The 18,192-nt window shown below is 36.1% G+C and overlaps 3 protein-coding genes and 1 pseudogene across 5 annotated transcripts; 1 reads left to right on the forward strand and 3 right to left on the reverse strand.

Moving 5' to 3' along the window:
* Window positions 1–496: 496 nt before the first annotated feature.
* On the forward strand, window positions 497–6,875 carry LOC142547029 (coatomer subunit delta-2-like). Of its 3 annotated transcripts, none has more exons than XM_075655076.1 (12): window positions 497–650; window positions 1,005–1,079; window positions 1,171–1,210; window positions 2,358–2,581; window positions 2,865–3,107; window positions 3,202–3,379; window positions 4,292–4,596; window positions 4,735–4,918; window positions 5,017–5,170; window positions 5,680–5,742; window positions 5,837–5,933; window positions 6,563–6,875. In XM_075655076.1, the coding sequence occupies exons 2-12, from the start codon at window positions 1,077–1,079 to the stop codon at window positions 6,650–6,652; spliced, it is 1,581 nt and encodes a 526-aa protein (XP_075511191.1). In that variant the 5' UTR covers window positions 497–650; window positions 1,005–1,076; the 3' UTR covers window positions 6,653–6,875. The 3 variants fall into 3 exon arrangements, with proteins under 3 accessions (XP_075511191.1, XP_075511193.1, XP_075511192.1); XM_075655078.1 differs by having other exon boundaries at window positions 561–650; window positions 1,014–1,079; XM_075655077.1 differs by having other exon boundaries at window positions 595–650; window positions 996–1,079.
* Window positions 6,876–7,624: 749 nt separating this feature from the next.
* LOC142544182 (pentatricopeptide repeat-containing protein At1g71460, chloroplastic-like) lies at window positions 7,625–9,977 on the reverse strand (annotated as a pseudogene).
* Window positions 9,978–10,122: 145 nt separating this feature from the next.
* LOC142547032 (putative LRR receptor-like serine/threonine-protein kinase At1g67720) lies at window positions 10,123–13,771 on the reverse strand. Its single transcript, XM_075655081.1, has 9 exons — window positions 13,342–13,771; window positions 12,661–13,207; window positions 11,707–12,170; window positions 11,215–11,350; window positions 10,953–11,024; window positions 10,814–10,882; window positions 10,647–10,718; window positions 10,485–10,559; window positions 10,123–10,355 (listed from the first exon to the last, which is right to left on the reverse strand). The coding sequence occupies exons 1-9, from the start codon at window positions 13,412–13,414 to the stop codon at window positions 10,349–10,351; spliced, it is 1,515 nt and encodes a 504-aa protein (XP_075511196.1). The 5' UTR covers window positions 13,415–13,771; the 3' UTR covers window positions 10,123–10,348.
* Window positions 13,772–14,017: 246 nt separating this feature from the next.
* On the reverse strand, window positions 14,018–16,992 carry LOC142547031 (protein CYPRO4-like). Its single transcript, XM_075655079.1, is given in 3 exon segments — window positions 14,018–14,452; window positions 15,056–15,685; window positions 15,687–16,992. Coding segments are annotated over 3 exon segments (1,941 nt in total). The 5' UTR covers window positions 16,716–16,992; the 3' UTR covers window positions 14,018–14,170.
* Window positions 16,993–18,192: the final 1,200 nt, after the last annotated feature.

Genomic DNA, 18,192 nt, shown 5'->3' on the forward strand with positions numbered 1-18,192 from the left:
TGCTTTAGCTTCACTAATGTTTTCTCCTGCACGGGCTCGCACTTCAAGACCAAGGTATTCTCTCCAAATCATCGAGGGAATTATATACTTGTTGGGTTATGTTTTGATTAAAAAATAATGCATCAAGCAAGTTTTGCAGATTGGTTTTTATATGAAATAAATAATGGAAGGGGTTTTTCAAGTGCTTGTTAAGGATTTAAACAGTTCATTGCAACAGAATTGTAATCAAGAAATTTTATAATTCAATAGCAATGATTTTTATTCATCATGTGGCACAATATTTCCCGTCTTTAAAAAAATTCAGATCTTCTTTTGATTATCTTCTTTCAAATAAAAACTTATCGATGTTATCATTTGAGTGAACTGACATAAATCTCTAATGTATTTACAAAATTATGTTGAATATATTTTATTTCTTATAAATAATATTAGACATAAAGAACGCACTCATATTACAAAATCAGTAATAGCGATTATAAGTTGAGCTAATTATGGCCGTTAGATCTGAATCAGATGTAGCTTAACGTTCCCAGATTATAAAAGCCCGATATTCAACCCTTTTGGCTGCGTATTTCAGCTATAATTCTTCTGAACCATTTCACTGAGTAACTTGCCTCCGTTGCTTCGCTTGAATCCCGGTGATTTCACAGGTACTATAATAATTTCTTCTCGGTATATTTTGCACTTAGGGTCCTGCGTGTTTGGAATTCGATCTGTTCTAAATAAGATTTTATCTGGTATGGGCCTGTTTTTCGCTTAATTCCGGGATCCACCATCTTTGGTGGTGCTGATTATCTAGAAGTATGCGATTTGTGCAGCATGAATCACACTTGAACTAAATCTATCGATCTGCGGAAATATTGATTCTACATTACTGATCCAGATCTTGGTCTTTGGTTGCAGTCACGTATCGTAGTGCGCATTTGTGTGCGAATCAATTAATGGGAATGAGATGTTTTGATGAGATTGATGTGAAATTGATTTTTCTTTTCTACATTTCCAAGTGTTGTTAGGTGATCCGCATCTTCATTTTCTTTTTCTACCTGGTGAGTGTTGGTGGAAGTTGAAGGAACGAAATGGTAAATGCCCTCATCATTTATTTTTTTGTTAATTTTATTATCTTGTTTTTTTAAAAATTATTTATGATTATCTTCGTTATATGTAATTCAGGTTGTGCTTGCCGCTAGCATTATTAGTAAATCTGGCAAAGGTAACCTTCTCAAAGTTCAGCTCTCGGTTCTTTTATCAGTAAAACTTGGATGTGTATGGTGCTACTCTTGATCATCGTACCTTCAGGTTTTAGAGGATGTTGTGTATTTTCTTGGAGTTTCGTTTGACTGTGATTTTGATATAATTGAAAGTTGGTTAAAAAATCTATGTCAAATTGGGTTAAATTTTCATTTAGAACTGGCAGGTAATTGGAATCCTAAAGTTTGTGTGTTTGTGTGAGGCTTTGAATGGAGACTTCATCTCAACTTCCAGACATTTTTTCGATGGCAAAAGTGGGGTCTTCTTAGGACGTGGCCATTTTAATAAAACCCTAAAATATGACCTTTGTTTCTATTTATACCGAATAATTACAGACATGGTGCATATGCGCAAGATATATTGGCAACGCGTTTAGATTGAACCTTTTGAAGAGATCATGATGGGGTGACTTGTTATTTTGGATTTTGGTTTCAACATGGTGGTGTATGTATTGAATTTTATTTGCATATATTCCTCACATTACCAATTGATGTGAAGGTCACTGCGTTAGTGAAGACCTGGTATAAGATAAAAATTGTTTCATAATTATATCATAGTTAAGGGCTTGACATTGTCGTTATTTTAGACTCAAAATTGATTGTCTCATTGGTTTTCAATGATTGACATTTAAAAGTGATTTAAAATAGATTTTTGTCAAAAAGTTATCGTTAATTAATTGAATTCAATAGTATTTCTTGACAATTTATTGCTTTGCTTATTGGTTCGTTTTTCTTTGGCCTTGACGATGTATTTTATGCTTTTCTGTGGAAATTTGATTTGGGCAAGTTTGTCACGAAGGTGAAACTACTTGGAATTTGTGCAAGAGTTTTCCATCTCCTCTGTTTGCTCGATCAATTTCTCTTTTTCTGTTGCTTCCTTTTTTGTTGTGGTTTATCTTGGTGTTTAGTTGTTTCCCCTCTATTTCCCTTTTCACTCCTTACTGGAGGTGCATTAATCTTTGTTTCCCACTGTACGTTTCACCCTTATCATTGTAGGTATATAGTTTTTTGGTGATTTTTTGCATTCAAATTCAATATGTTTGCTATCACAGTTTTTTGTATCTCTACTACTGATGACCATTTTTAACTCCAACTTTGTGTCTTCCACAGCCATTGTTTCAAGGCAGTTCGTTGATATGTCTCGGATACGAATTGAGGGATACCTTGCAGCCTTCCCCAAATTGGTTGGAACAGGAAAACAGCACACATATGTTGAGACCGAAAATGTCCGTTATGTCTACCAGCCGATAGAATCCCTGTACTTGCTTCTTGTCACAAATAAACAGAGCAACATACTTGAAGATTTGGAGACATTGAGGCTACTTTCAAAGCTTGTATCCTTTTTAACCGCAAATGGATAGTGTTAATCTTAACTGAAACTGTTATTGTTTTTATTTTGAGTAGTGCTCAACCTCGCCACAGTTGTATTTTGCTCTTTCAGGCTAGGCATGCTTATTTATTTCCATCAGAAATTGTAGTAAAAATAGTGTCTGTTCCCATCCATTGATAGCATGCAGTTGAAATTGTTTTAGTTCTTCGAAGTCTTAGTATTTTCCATGGAACAATTTTCACTTGGTGAATTTGATATTATGATACTATTTCCTTAATCACATTTAGGTTCCTGAATATTCTTATACACTAGATGAAGAGGGCATTGGCAATACCGCTTTTGAGATTCTTTTTGCATTTGACGAGGTCATCTCTCTTGGGCACAGAGAAAATGTTACGGTTGCACAAGTCAAACAGTACTGTGAGATGGAAAGTCATGAAGAAAAATTGCACAAGCTGGTATTACAAAGCAAGATCAACGAGACTAAGGATGTCATGAAGCGTAAAGCTAGTGAAATTGACAAAAGCAAGGTAATTGATTGAGGCACAACTCATGATTCTTATCATCGATGAATCATTTTGTGGATCACCAGTACACTGATTTACTAATGTTAACTTTGTTTAGATTGAGAAGAATAGGGGTGAGAAAGGAGGATTCATGTCTTTGCAGTCAATGGGTTCTGGAAGAATTGACACTGGCTTTGGCAGTGACACCAGCATATCTAGTAATAGTGGTGGTTTTGGAAGTGGTTCTGTCTTTGGATTAAGCACAGACTTGGAACCCCAATCCTCTAATTCTAAAGGTTTATATCTGCTTTACCTCGTGAAATTTTAAAAACTGCTGAATAGTCTGTTCTACTCCGTGAACATAAAAATTATGGTGCTATGTTTTGTTGCTGAGACATCTACTATTATGTCATGTCACTTTCTTTTTAGTTTGTTGATATATAAAATCAAACCCATAAATTACACCACTTGTCCATTTTATCATGTGATGAAGTTATATTTTTTCGGTGTTCCCCTGGGGACTGGGAATTGAAAAATGAAAGTGTAGAACAATGCAAGGCCATCGTATGATGTTGCAGAAAAAAAAAAGGGTCTTCAAGTTATGCAGTTGGTCATTCTTCCTTGTCTTCTCATCTTTTGATATAGGAGACACAGAGGTATGGTGCAAGAGGAATTATCTTGCATTTTGAATTTGTGGGTGGCTTTTGTTGCGCAGTTCGCTATAATTATCTATTTTTCCTTTCATTTCAAATTTAATGCACAGATAATTGAAGTAAACTACGATGGTGAATCTCAACCATTGTCATGAATGTATAGGTTGGATCATATTGGTCATGATGCTTGCTGTAGCAGTACAAGTAAGGCACCATGTAGCTATAGTTGCCCCTGAAAGTTACTTCACAGTTGGCATTTAACAAAACCATCTACATCTAGTATAAGCTACAGAATGTTGTTTGCTGGAAAAAAGCTTGCTGCATCATTATCATGAGAACCATTATTATGAGAAATGACTGATAATCGTTGGCTCTGTGGATAATAGTTGGAAATGATATCAACTTATCAAGTTGATCTTGATGTTCTATTGTTGTATGCTTAGCCTGGTGGATGTTGGTCGTGACATGCTTTTTTGGTGATAGTTTACAGGGCACACGATTTGAGCATTAGTGACTGAGATTGTTGCTTTTAACTACTATAACTATAATAATTAGGTCGTCCACCAGCATCTGCATCAGCTCCACCAAAAGGTCTTGGTATGAAGCTTGGGAAAATGCAAAGGACCAACCAATTTTTGGAATCTCTCAAAGCTGAAGGTGAAGTGATTGTTGAAGATGTGAGACCAAGTATTGGTCAGTCCAAACCAGTTGCACCACCACCAAGTGATCCTGTTACATTAACTGTTGAAGAAAAGCTTAATGTAACTTTGAAGCAGGATGGTGGTCTTGGAAGCTTTGATTTACAGGGTACCCTGTCACTCCAAATACTTAACCAAGATGATGGACTCATCCAAGTTCAGGTCTCTAGTTTTGTCTCTCCATTCTTGCTCCTTATGCTAGCTTCATCTTCTTGCTATTTTGTTTAGAAGGGTTCTCATATTTGTTCCAGGTATCAGGAATGTATATTTCATAAATATTTTTATTTCAAAAATTTTCAGGTTGAAACTGGTGGCAATCCAGGAATCCTTTTTAAAACACACCCCAATGTCAACAAAGAACTGTTTTCGGGTGAAAATATACTAGGTCTCAAGGATCCAAATAGGCCATTTCCTACTGGTGATGGTGTTAGTCTGTTGAAGTGGAGAATGCAAAGTGCGGATGAGTCTTTTGTGCCATTATCAAGTGAGCTTTGCTGCTATCATACCCCCGCTATCAACACAACACCCGATATTTTTTTTTTCCGTGCTTTTTAGTTGTTCACTTTCAGACTTTCTTTGCAGTTAACTGCTGGCCCTCTGTTTCTGGAAATGAAACCTATGTAAACTTGGAGTATGAAGTTCCACCAATGTTTGATCTACAAAATGTTGTCATTTCAATTCCTGTTCTTGCTCTTCGTGAACCACCACGAGTACAACAGATTGATGGGGAGTGGAGGTGAGGGTTTATTTTCGAATTTATTAAAAGTTATGACTAATATTGTCATGAAAGTAATATTTCTAGGATTGGTTTGTTTCATTTGTTGAAATGCGTATAGTCTTGATTGATTGCTGGTGTGATGACATGAAAATATTACACTGGAGTTCCAGGCACCTCCTATACTGCATTTGATACTTTAATTTGGCATGTGCACAATGGTTTTGGGTCAAATTTTCAATGTTAGATGCTCCAATTGCTGAAACTTGTGCATCTTTCTTTGGAGGGAAAATGGGCATAAATTTTAAGGAATGTGGTTCTAGTCCTTTTTGAATGAGACATCATTGAGTGACTGGCCGGGCACTAGTGCTGGGATTTTTGTGGAAATTTGTTGAGATGCATGAAAGTGAAATTTCTTAGGAATAGTGTACTAGTTAATCAAGAAAACAATTGTGTAGTATAGCTGTTCTCACAATCTTAATTCAAATCACTTAGTGGTTACAGCAGCATCACATTGTTTCCCATTACAGGTATGATTCCAGAAAGTCTATTTTAGAGTGGGCTATCGTGCTTATTGATAACTCGAATCGCAGGTTGGTTTACTGTCAAAATTGATTATTCAGTTTCATGTGTACAACATTCTTGTAGCGTGCTTATTTGGTTTGATTGGTGTCGGCTAACTTGCAGTGGATCCATGGAATTTGTAATTCCTGCTGTAGACACTTCTGAGCTTTTCCCAATTTCTGTGTGTTTTACTTCTACAAGCACTTTCAGTGATCTCAAGGTTTCTTTCTTCCCCTTTTTATTATGTCTTGTTTTGTCATTTCAAAATCGGTAAGTTTTCGTTTCACAGCATATTAAAACTGATGAACTTTTGAGCAATCCATAATCATGAGAGTGACTGCATTTTTATGTAATCTTTTTTCGGGATTGGGCCTGATAATGGAAAATGAACTCATTTCAGATGGAGTTCTCTTGCATTGCTTCTTCTGTTCTACCTATACCCAATCTTACAAATGTCCCCTAAGCATGTAATTCTTGAGAGAGTAAATTACGATGTTCTTGTTTGTTTGGCCTGTTCGATTTATTGGCAAACATATATACAAAAACCTTGCCCGCATATGAAAACTTCAGACTTATGTTAGGTTTTAGCCATTCGGTTTTTATGCGTTTTGATTTTAACAGAGGGCTTTAAGCACAATGTATGCAAGTTACCCCTGTGCAAAAACATACATGAAAACAATTAAGTTTAAACAATTTCTTGCCAAACATATTTTCAAAAACAAATTTCCGAGTTTAAAATAATAGGAACTTCATTCAAGTAGCACTTGGCACTTTTCTTATATTTCTAAGCTTTCGGGATTTTGTTTTTGAAAAATAATTCGGGATTTTAACTGTTTTCAATGTTGGCAGGTTGTCAACGTTTTACCACTGAAGGGAGGGAATCCGCCAAAATATTCCCAGAGAACACTGCTTTCTACAGAAAATTACCAAGTTGTCTAATAGATTTTCCTGGTAACAACAGTTACAATAATTTTATGACTTCCATTTTTCTTCTAGGAAATCATTTTCCTTCAAACTTGAGTAAACTTTACCCTACGGTGGCTTTGGATTGTACCGAAGCTTGGCATCTCATGCCATGTTATTACTTTATAAATTTCATGACTTGATGAGATGATACTGAAAATGTCGATTTATCTGACCAAATATTGAAGATTATCGTTTATATTAAATCTTTTTTGTGAAACACCGAATTTCAATTTAATAAATTCAAAGAATTTAGTTACAATGGTCACAGCCACTACCAATGGAGTTATAGAGTAGGGGTGGAATGGGGTCGGGACCGTCCCCTCTAACCACTTTACCCAATTCCTGTACCGATAAGAATTGATAATATTTTTTCTCTCTTTTTCCAGTACCTGTAAATATCGAAACTGAAAGTTTGGGATCCCATTGGGTAAGGAGAGGATATCCTGAAAATTCTGGATCCATTCGATTAGGAAGATGATAACCCGATAAATATAAGAGTGTGAGCAACAATTTGATCTTTCACCTTTCTAAGTTTGACTAAAATAGAAAATTATAATAAACTGTTTTATATTTTATATGATTTTATTTGAATTATAATATTTTTTATGTTAAATTTTTTTATTCAAATGAATTAATTAACAATATAATTTAAACATTAAAATAGTCATATGTGGGCTAACCTTTTTCAAATATGTTGGTCAATTTTTGTATTGTTTTGACTCAATGTTGTTTTATTTAAAATTAAAATCTTGTCTTAATAAGATAATAATTTTTTAAAAAAATTTAAAAAATATTGAAATAATCAAGCCGGATCGAGAATCTAATTGGGTGGGTATTAGTTTTCCGATCTCTCTCCGGACATTGATCGAGACGGAGAAAATCGGCGGGTTTTTTTCGGGACAGGAGTCAGATGGGATTCGGTTGCCACCTCTACTTATTAAGTATGTCAAGATAAAAATCAATATGTACACCTTGGAGTTAACAGATATTTCTCAAACTTAAGCCATCGAACCCCAATGTTACCCCAAAGATTTGTCAGGCTCCATAGTGATTCAAATCAATACCGGGGACGATGGAAGTTCGAATTTTAAGAATTCAAAGAAAACTTGGTGCTTTCTATATCTTCAGTGTGGATATTTATGCCCGGGTAGCAATTTTTGGCGATTAGCATGGCAAAACTGATTACAAACAGGATGAGACGATTTATTGGCAAGCCAATGATGATCTCATTGGTATATATTTCCCGGCCACCTCAAGTCCACCAAACGAGTAAGAAGTTCGATAAGGCAAGAGTAATGTTCTTGAGATGCGTTGATTTTATATTTCGGGTCATTTAAAAAATAGAATCACTTTAAAGGAGAATTGGTTTGGAGAGGAACCGCCCGACACCATTTTGACGAAAAGATGCAACTCTTCATATCGACTGTTGCATCCATATGCCTTGATAATGGCAGTCCAAGTCATTGATCCCTTGACACGAATGGCATCAGATGACAACTTTGCTTAATTGATTGATCCCAGTTACCATACATCTTTATGATTTCTGCAGAAACGAAAGGGATTGATTCTAAATCTTTTTTCAAGGCTTGTTCATGGATCTCCTTCCCAAGTTTTTGAACTTTAAGTTCTCCACACACACTCAATATCCTTGCAATAGTCACCGAGTCTGGCCGGTGTTTAGACATGTGCATTGCACGAAAAACACTCGATGAGGACTGTTCATGCTATAACATTCTTCTTCTCCATGTTATGAAACACTTTTAAGCAGTAGTCCAAAACACCACATTTTGACTACATTATCATCAGTGAAGTAGAAACAGATACACCAGACAGAATGACTGCATCGATCCCTTTTTCCAACGCCTTCAGTTTTCCACAAACAGGAAGAATTGTAGCAACTTTAACAACATCAGGCTTAAACCCTTCTTGTTGCATCCATATAATCGATTTAACGCCTGCTCAAACTTCCCATTCATAACATAACCTGATAAAAATGCGGTGCAAGAAATAACATCTCTCCATTGATCCATAAAATACCTTTCTTCCAGATATCATATCTCCGCATTCGCAGTACATATCACTAATCCAGATTGAATAAACAACTGTTTCCAGTACTCCTTCATTTTGATCACACAACCATGAACCTCCTGCCCTATATTTCCAGCGACAACTTCTCCAGTCGCTGAAAGAATATTTGTCAATATAACTGAGTCAACTTTTATACCCTCCCTTACCATCCACCTGGTGTATTCCAATGCTTCCCTTTGCAACCTATTTCGACCAAAACCAGCTATCATGGTTTCCCACACCACAACATTCCTCTCCTCGAACTCCTCGACATACGACTTGCCAGCTTAATCCTGTCACATTTGAAATACATATCGATCAAACCTGTCCTAATTATACAACTCTCAATCAATCAACTTATAATCAACATTCTATGAGTTTTCAGTCCCTGGGTCAAAGCACTAGTCCCTGCCAAGCTCTTGATCAAACGAGAAAAGCTATAAACATTCAACTTCACACCTGAAGCCCTCGTCTCCAAGAATGATCCCAACACTTCCCGATAATTGTGCCTGCTTTGTTTGCAAGAACTCATTTTTTTCGAGATCATTTATCCTTACATGCACGTGCACTTGCTTCGCTGCATCAATGGACTTGACTCTCGCACAAGTAGAATTAAGCGATGAAAATTTTGGGACATTAGTGGGGAATGCCAGTAACGGTTGTCCCGATAATCCAATATGGCAAGTGCTTCTGTAAGTTTGTTAGCATGTGGGTTTTTGTTGAATATTGTTACAAAGTTTGGGAAAGCGTCATTTTTCTTGAATTTCTTGGGTTTTTGCTTCGAATGTGTGGGTGGAGAGACTGATGCTAATGCTTTGATCTTGAAGGTACCATTGTCGTGGTTTAGTTGGGTATCAAACTTATTAGGAGGGAAAGAGTGAATGAAAATTGAAGGTCTAAAGGTTATAGCGGCAGAGTGCCTCCATTAAACGTCAATCAGCAATTTGGAACAATCATGGTGCAATTGTTTGGATTGGATAACTTGAAGCTGAGGTTTATAAGTGCTTTTTTATTTTTCATTTTTTAAGATAGAAACTGAATAAAAATTATTAAAATTTTCAGTTTTTATTTTATCTTTCGTACATCAATTATTCAAGGGCTTTCAGAATTTCAAATCAATTCAAATAATAATAAATTACATAAAAAACAGTTTTTCCAAAGTTGTATTGTCGATGGGATCTTTTTACCGAAATTTTTTAACTTTCGCTGTATTTAAAGTTTTGGTTTCCATGAAATGCCAACAAAAAACAGGTTATAACCTTAAAGTTTGCTCTGTATGGTCCAATCTTCAATCCTAGGTGAATTTATACTTAGGGCCGGATTAAGATTTGGACGTTTCAGATAATTTTAGCTTGTATAACAAAATCAAAGGAAAAAATGATATTTTTTTTAATGAAGTACATAAGAAGTAGCAGTTTCTCTAAAAGAAACCATGAATCTGATTTCCAAACTCGAGTCGAAAATAATCTTGGTATGATAAGCTGCAGTTCAGAAACTTTTGATACTTTGTTTCTCTATTTCTCCAATTCTGTTATATCTTATCCGCATCATTCTACCTTCCACGGACAATTTACCAAGGATATTATAAAGGCAGAACATAGATCACCACCTGTTCACAAGAACAAGTCTCACATTTCCCACCTCAGAATTGGGTTAAAACTTTTTTCAAAGTAATCTTTCATTTACTTTTTCAGCAGCCATTATCCGCAAATTTGAGATCAGCAATTTCAAGACTTACTGAATTTTGATGGAGCCATCTTTGTTATTCAGTTCCTCGGAGATGCTACCATTGAACCTGTTGTTCTGTAAGAATCTGTTGAAGCAAAGTTAAGAAATCTGTTAAATATCTTAAACATAAAAAACCATAGCAGAATATTAGGGTATATGCATTAGCATTTACGCTTCACGAAGATTAGGTAGTTCAGCAAGTGAGTTTGGGAATGGCCCTTCAATTTGGTTGTTCTCCAAATGCCTTCTCAAGGATCAAAACATAGATATTTGATTAATTTTTAATAATTATAATGGATGTGAATCTTGATACGTAAGGGTAAAAGTTTTGGAGCATACAGAATTTCTAAAGACTGCAGTGCTCTCAAATCAGGTAATGAACCTGAAAGGCTGTTGTCCCCAAGCAAACTGAAATTCAAATGATAAAAATTATGTTAACTCCATACATTGATGTCCTAAGAATTTCAGTATCACTTACAGAAGCCTGAGTGCAGTAAGGTTGGATATACTTTCTGGCAGTGATCCGGACAATCCGAAGCCTGTCAGATTCCTACATTCATATTCGAACCAGTGCGTGAAAAACATGCAGATTTGGGAACTATAAAACCAGTGATAGAGCCTAAACGGTCATACTGGGATACAATATAATATGGAATTTCTAATAAGTCAAATTTACTCGTATTTTGGAGGTTATGACTTTGAAGATGTTTTAAATGACTGTATAGTAAAAGAATACATACAAAGAGATAACTCGAATAACATCTCCTTCTGAGCATGAAACTCCAGTCCATGAATTTCCTCTAGGCAAGCATGGATCCCCGACCCAATCTTCTGGAGGATTTTTCAGTGCAAGTCTCAAGTCTTCCATTGCCACCACTGTCAAGAAGAACATATAAAAGGCAAGAAAATTGAAAGCATTCTTTCCGTGAAAGATTTGATCAAGGGAGTGCATTTGAAATTCCACCAAGTAAGGATTTGAAACCCTTTATTACGAGTGTAAAACATTAAAACCAGTAGTTAAAAAATTTAAAATACATGAATTGAAAATTATCCAGATAAGTTTAATAGATTCCCACTGATGATTTCAGATTCCCTACCTTTTGAATCTCACTATCCAAATGCAACCTTAGGCTGCGTTTGATTAGGACATCTAAAGTAAAATATTTCCAACCTTCGATCTCGAATTGCATTCCAGTTGTTTTGTTTGGATATTAATGAATAAAGTAAATTACCATCTCTTGTCACAGTTCTTCCTCTAAGTGGGAAAATCTGAAGAACTTCACCAGCATTGATCAATGGCCCAACAGGAATGCCATTTTTGGGAACAAGAGATATCTCAGTTTGCCCGTTAAGTGGCCATTCTGTCCCGAAAACATTCTCACCATCGTCTGTTACATTCAAATCTTGGTAGAATATTTGTCCATTCACATGAACATCAAAAACTCTCCAGCTAAACGGGCTCGGGGATCGATTATCTTGGAAATAAAGTGCAATGTAGTAGTGTCCATTGGAGAGGGAATATGGTGGCCATTTCAGCGTAAGAGTTTTGCCTCTACTCGTTGTTAGTGCTGACAAAAAGGCCATCTGTGGTGGATTATTCCAAAATTTCAAAGGGTCTACGCTGACTTGACTCGAGACATATGGATTGTCATCGGTGAAAGGGTGCCAGTACCGATTGAAACTGTCATCTGGATAACTGACTCGACAAGTGTATTGTTCAAAGATCAGTTAAATATATGGCACTTCATACATCTTTAGACAAGAAAATTGGCCACAAAATGCAACAAAGTTAGCAACATGCTTTCATGCATTTTAGATAGTGTGCCAAATGATTTGTGTTTGGATTTGAAATGTGAACAAGAGATTCACCAACTCTATTTCGTCCTATCAACACAAATGCACAATTAGTACTATACTTCTAGCACTCCTGACAGTTAAAAAATCGCATCAATTATTTCAATTTTAAAGTAAAGTCAGAACTCAGAAAGATACAGAATACAAACTTCTATCTCATCTCAAAAGTTAAAAACAGTTGCTTATTTTTTATGCAAAGTGTGAACCTCTCTCTATATGTGTGAATGAACTAAAGATTAAACTACAAGAGAAATTTAAAAACTGTACGTCGTTAAGGTCCAACCAAGACTATAGGCGAATATTAGGAATAACATGAAACAGAGCTTCCATACCTAATGATGTCTCCGCCAGAGCCAAAAGAGCTTCTTGCAACAGTGGCTAACGCGTATTTCTCAAAGTTGGTCGAATTATAAACAGAATCATCAAGATTATATACTTCAAGAGATGAAATGAAAGGGCTGGAACCAACAGCAGTGTGCTCGTTTCTTGCAAGACAAACACTCAGGAACTTATTCTGAGCCATGAAAATGGCTTCATAGTACGAGGTTCCCCCCACCGCGTAATCCTCTGTGGTATTCACAGTGCTCCACTTTGTACCATCAATGATTTGATCGAACACAGGTGGTTCGGTCCCACCATCGAATCCTCCGTAGTAATATATAGTCTTCACAAGATATTTCCCACCCTTGATCACAGGAAAAGTATAGCAGTATTTTCTTGCTTTTGCGTTGGGAAAATACCTGAGAGTCTGTAATCTTGGCAAAATGTCTGGTCTATCTAAGGTTGTTTTGTTTCCAACTGATATATATTCATCATCTGAGACATATTCGATCTGTCCTTCTTCTACACCATGGTTTGAGCCACAATTTAGGAGGTAACCTGCATGAATAATTTTTTTTTAACAAAAAAATCGTAGAAATAATAATACTCACAAAATCGAAAAGCAATAGAAAATCTACTGAATATATGTAATTATTTTTGAATGATATATATGATTTCATTCTTTTTGATACCTTTAGGTTGTGGGGTGGCATGGATTGTGAAGGGGATGCTCACCAGCCAAAGGAGGAAGATGGAGGTGGACATGGTGGAGTGGTAGAGGCGCAATGGGAGGATTGAGAAAGTTTCCAGCGTGAAATCACACGGGATGGGGTGGAAGACGATGCATCAAAATGGGATTTTGGCCTGAATATTTGTGAAGAGTACCCCATTAATTAAGGGCTGTGCATGAACATAGATTGCTTTAAAATTTGACTGAACCTCGTTGCTTTAAGTTCTTTTTCGGCCCTTCGTTTTTCCCCCTTATTTGTGGCTCGTGGATTCCAATCAGCCATGCCACTGCTTACTTCCAAGTTCAGCTTCTATTTATAAAATTTACTTATAAACGTATTAATTCACAAGTTTACTGGTCACAGCTTAAACTCATTTAAAGGTTCATCACCAACATTCTATCATAAAAATAAAAATCACTCCCTTAAACATCCGTTAACAATAAAACATCCCTCCTTTAATTCATTGGAATATTACCAGATAAAATGTAACATTAAAAACCCATTCTTTGTTACGTCGGGTGATAAAGAATTTTAGCAAAGATCTTTAATTTTTTTTAAGCTCCGTAAAAAATTTATTAATTTCTACCATACATACCCGTGCAAGGATTCGAAAGACGCGGCCTCCAGACGCTAAAACGAAAGAAAACAAACACTTCACAGATTTCGCAGAAACCAAACTGAATTATCCACAAAAAAAACAGAAAAGAAGAGGAGAAAGAAAAAAGAAACCAAACTGAATTTACAAACGAATAATATGGGCATTGCTAAAATGAATGTATTTTATTACGATTCATCGCTTGCCAGCCATGCTGAAGGAAGTAATTTTTTGGGGTGTCGCAACCACCAGCGGAGCTTCGGGAGAGTTGTTGAATGCGAACTTATCGTGCATGAACCGACTTTCGATGATGGACTCGTCCTTGGGCACAATTTTGTAGCAATAGCAGCTCTTTAGTCCTGGCTGGTTCTGGTAGCAATGGTGTCCACTGTTCTTCACCTGCTGAAAGTTCCATATTACACTAAATTTTCCCACCGTTGCTACCAAATGTTTTTCTTGTTTTCCACTTTCAGTAACCTGACAACATTAAGCAAAATGAGGCAACATTGGTACATGAATAAATTGATCCAGACAAAAAATTCTCCAAAATCTATATTATCAGGGCAAAAAAAAAAAACAATAAACCGAAAACCAAGAAAAGCAAAATATTTGCTTGATTTCAAAACAGAAATGAAAACTTCGATTCAGTCTGCGGCCTGCAGAAAGCGGGATTTTCCTAGGCTGTCCAATTCTAAGATGGGGGTTTGGTGCCATTGGACTACGAGGCATATTGGCAAGAGATTAAAGAAACTTACCTGAAAAATAATATTAACTAACTTGCAACCCTTCAAAACAGAAGCCATGTCCAAATTCCAAACTCTTGTGTACAACAACAAGTGATTCATAAAAGATTCGATGGCGTGAAAGCGTGCACGTTTCAACAAGAAAATGTTCACACATAAAATAAACATTTTCGGTCAGTGTTCAAGCAGGATTGACATTGCATCTCGATGTAAGGCATTGAGTCAAGGTGTGCACGGACAACATACACAAAAGATTAATGCAATATCATTCTCATAACATGCAACACATTTCAACATACACATTTCAATATAATTCTAGGAAGTATAAATAACTTACCCAAGAGAAATGTCCAGCATGGAACTTACTACCAGATCCAGCCAAATGTGCATCCACAGGGGTCAGCTTCAGCAACCTTGGAGCTGGAATTTTGTTCCCCATTCGGCCGCTAAAACCAGTCTTAGTTTTACCATCTTTATCGGTGAATAAAGTGCAAATCAAGATCAAATAAGTGTCTGTGGTTCCCAACACCCATTTACCATCATAAGTAACATCAACTGAAGTAATAGGTGAACCAAGCCCGGGAAAAGCAGTCTTCGCTTGCCTCATTGAAGTCCTCGAGTATAATCTTATTTTCCCATCAAGTGAACCAACTACTATCGACCCATCCCCAGCAGTTGTGAAACATTGAAAATTTGTGCCCCTTGAAAACTGATGCCCTTGATTCCAATGCAACACAGGAGATTTCGAGTTTGTGATATTTTGAACCATCCCTTTCTTGTCGCGCATATCCCATTGACACAATTTATTGTCATCCAGACCCAAGAAAGTTGACTCCGATGGGTCCAACTGAGAGCCCTTTGCCTCACTTGTTATATCACTTATGGTAATATCAGTGCCATCCTTCTCAAACTTCCAATTTGTGACAATCTTTCCGGTCTCAATATCCAATTGGTGGAGCCCTGAGGAGGTAAGGTTTTCCTTCCTTCAGGGGACTCATTAGCATCATATTTGTCTCTCCCCTCATCAAGAGGGCCTTTTTAGGAGTGGTTCCAGAGTTCCCACCACTAGACCCCAACTTTTGGTCATCAAATTTCACATATACCCCCTTCCCATGAATCCCATGGCTAAAGTTCTTCACAACTTGAACCCCTGAATCACCAACCAAGAAACTATTATCCAACGCCCCTAAAGCCAAGCTCTGAATCCCACCACCCGTGGCCGCTTCCTCAAACTCCTCTAACAAGTCATGGCCATCTCTCACCGCAAATTCCATTGGCCTCTTCTCCGGAGTCCTCCAGTCCCCATCGTCTGCATCCTCCCACATAGAATCATCCGACTCCTCTGGCTTTAACCATCCTATGAAATCTTTCCCGTACGTCTTCACTTTGTTTTCCTCTGTCGGCCTCAAACCATAAACATTCTCAAACAAACAATCCTGAAATTTAGTAACGAAATTTCTGTAGTCCACATCCGTAAAAAACTTCAAGGCCCAAACTCCGCCATCCACAAAATCAACCCGCTTCTGCTCCTCAAAATATTTCATCTGCATATCAGTAGAAACTCTCACTCTAATTTTCTTTCCTACCTTCAAAACCCAAGATCCCCCACCTCCACGTACTTCACCTTCATCATCATTATTATCATCCTCTTCACTTTCAGCCGTAGTGTCCAATTTCTTAACAAACTTATAATGAGCAAGCTTTTCGGAAACAACCCATTTCGCGTTTGGTGTGTTTCCACCAATATGAATGAACAGCTTAACAGCATTTACGCGATTCACAGATTTCCTCGGCGAAAAAGATGGGTTTTTCGGGTATTTAAGCTTTAAAGCCTGAAGCCTTGAATCAACGTCATCTAAGATTTTCGCGCTAACCTTTGGACTCCGATCATCCGCATCAACATATTCTTCAGAATTTTGCTCTTCTACCTCGTCCTCGTCAGAATAATCAGATGAATCAGAAAGCTCAAGTCCTTCACGACTATGTGAACCTCCCATAGCTCAGTCTTCCAGACTAATCCAACAACGACAGCCACAAATTCGGGTATTTTGAACAACGGAAAAAAGAAGAAACACAGATCAAAATCGAGAATTTCCAAGCCGGGAAATGTAGCGTTTCGATGAAGAATCTGATGATAAATGTAGAAGAGAAATAATAATAAAAGAAACGAATCAATTGGAGCCGGTGAGAGCTTTATACTATCGACAATTCTGGAATTAGAGAAATCGAGTTGGCGTAGATCCGAGGGAGACACGTGTGAGTTACTGAGTCAGCAGCTGCTTCATTTCGAAGTAAACAAAGTAAGGTAAAAAATCACATGAGACGCTCTAACGAGTTGTATTTGTGAGACGAATTTTTATTTAGATCATCTATAAAAAATATTACTTTTTATGTTAAAGTATTACTTTTTATTGTGAATATCAGTAGGGTTGACTAGTCTCACACATAAAAATTCGTGAGACCGTCTCACAAGATATCTACTCAAAATAGTTTTGATCAAGGATAATAATTTTCTCCCAACAACGTGACAATCTTATTCGTATCATTTAATTTTATATATCATTTTTTAATAATGATGTTAATTTTAATATTGATATCAGTTGAATAGAATGAAAAAAATTTGTTTTTAATATTTTGTTATTTTTTATAATATTTAATTTTTTTATTGTTCTCAATAATATAATAAATATCCATAATTTACTCGAAATAATTCAAATATGAAAAAACACAACTATAAATAATAATAATAAAATTTTTAAATAGAGTATAAATATCCAATTTTTCGACAAAATATGAAGATTATGATAAAATTAAATATTAGATGCAGATGGAAATGAATATATAAATGTGATACAGATCGATATCTTCTCGGAATACATATCCTTTGTCATATCTATTTTTTTTATCAAACGAGACCAACATTATTGGGCCCTCTAATTAAATCCATTCTATATATACTAGGTATAATTTTTGAGGTGTTTACCCAGTTTTTTTTGCAACATATAATCGATTTTTTTTATACTTTAAAGATATATTAGTAATAGGTAAGTTTTACGTATACATTCGATTTTTTAAAATTGATTCTCACATTTATATTTCTAAAAAAATAGATATCCTTGAGTTGTTTTAGATAATGAATTGTATAAAAAAGTATGTAGAGGCTGAAAGAATTTTTCATTCATTTAAACCATAATTATCATATTCTTAGTCTGGTGAATATTGGCACTATTGTTAAAGCTTAAAAACAAGCTATATTTTGCTTCAATCTTGCTATCAAAACATTAACAAATTCTAGGCATAACAACAACAGGATAATATACATATATTCCATGTAATATTTCCAGGTAGTAAATACCTAGAAAGTACCCATTATTACAAGCTCACTTTAATCCTCGTTTCTGACTGTTGATTGAACTTGAAGAAAACAAATCCCATAATAAGGTGAGTTAATTTCTAGTACATTTATCGGTATCC

The sequence above is a fragment of the Primulina tabacum genome, chromosome 5 (assembly GCF_025594145.1).
Source record: "Primulina tabacum isolate GXHZ01 chromosome 5, ASM2559414v2, whole genome shotgun sequence".
In the NCBI taxonomy this organism is placed as follows: Eukaryota; Viridiplantae; Streptophyta; class Magnoliopsida; order Lamiales; family Gesneriaceae; genus Primulina; species Primulina tabacum.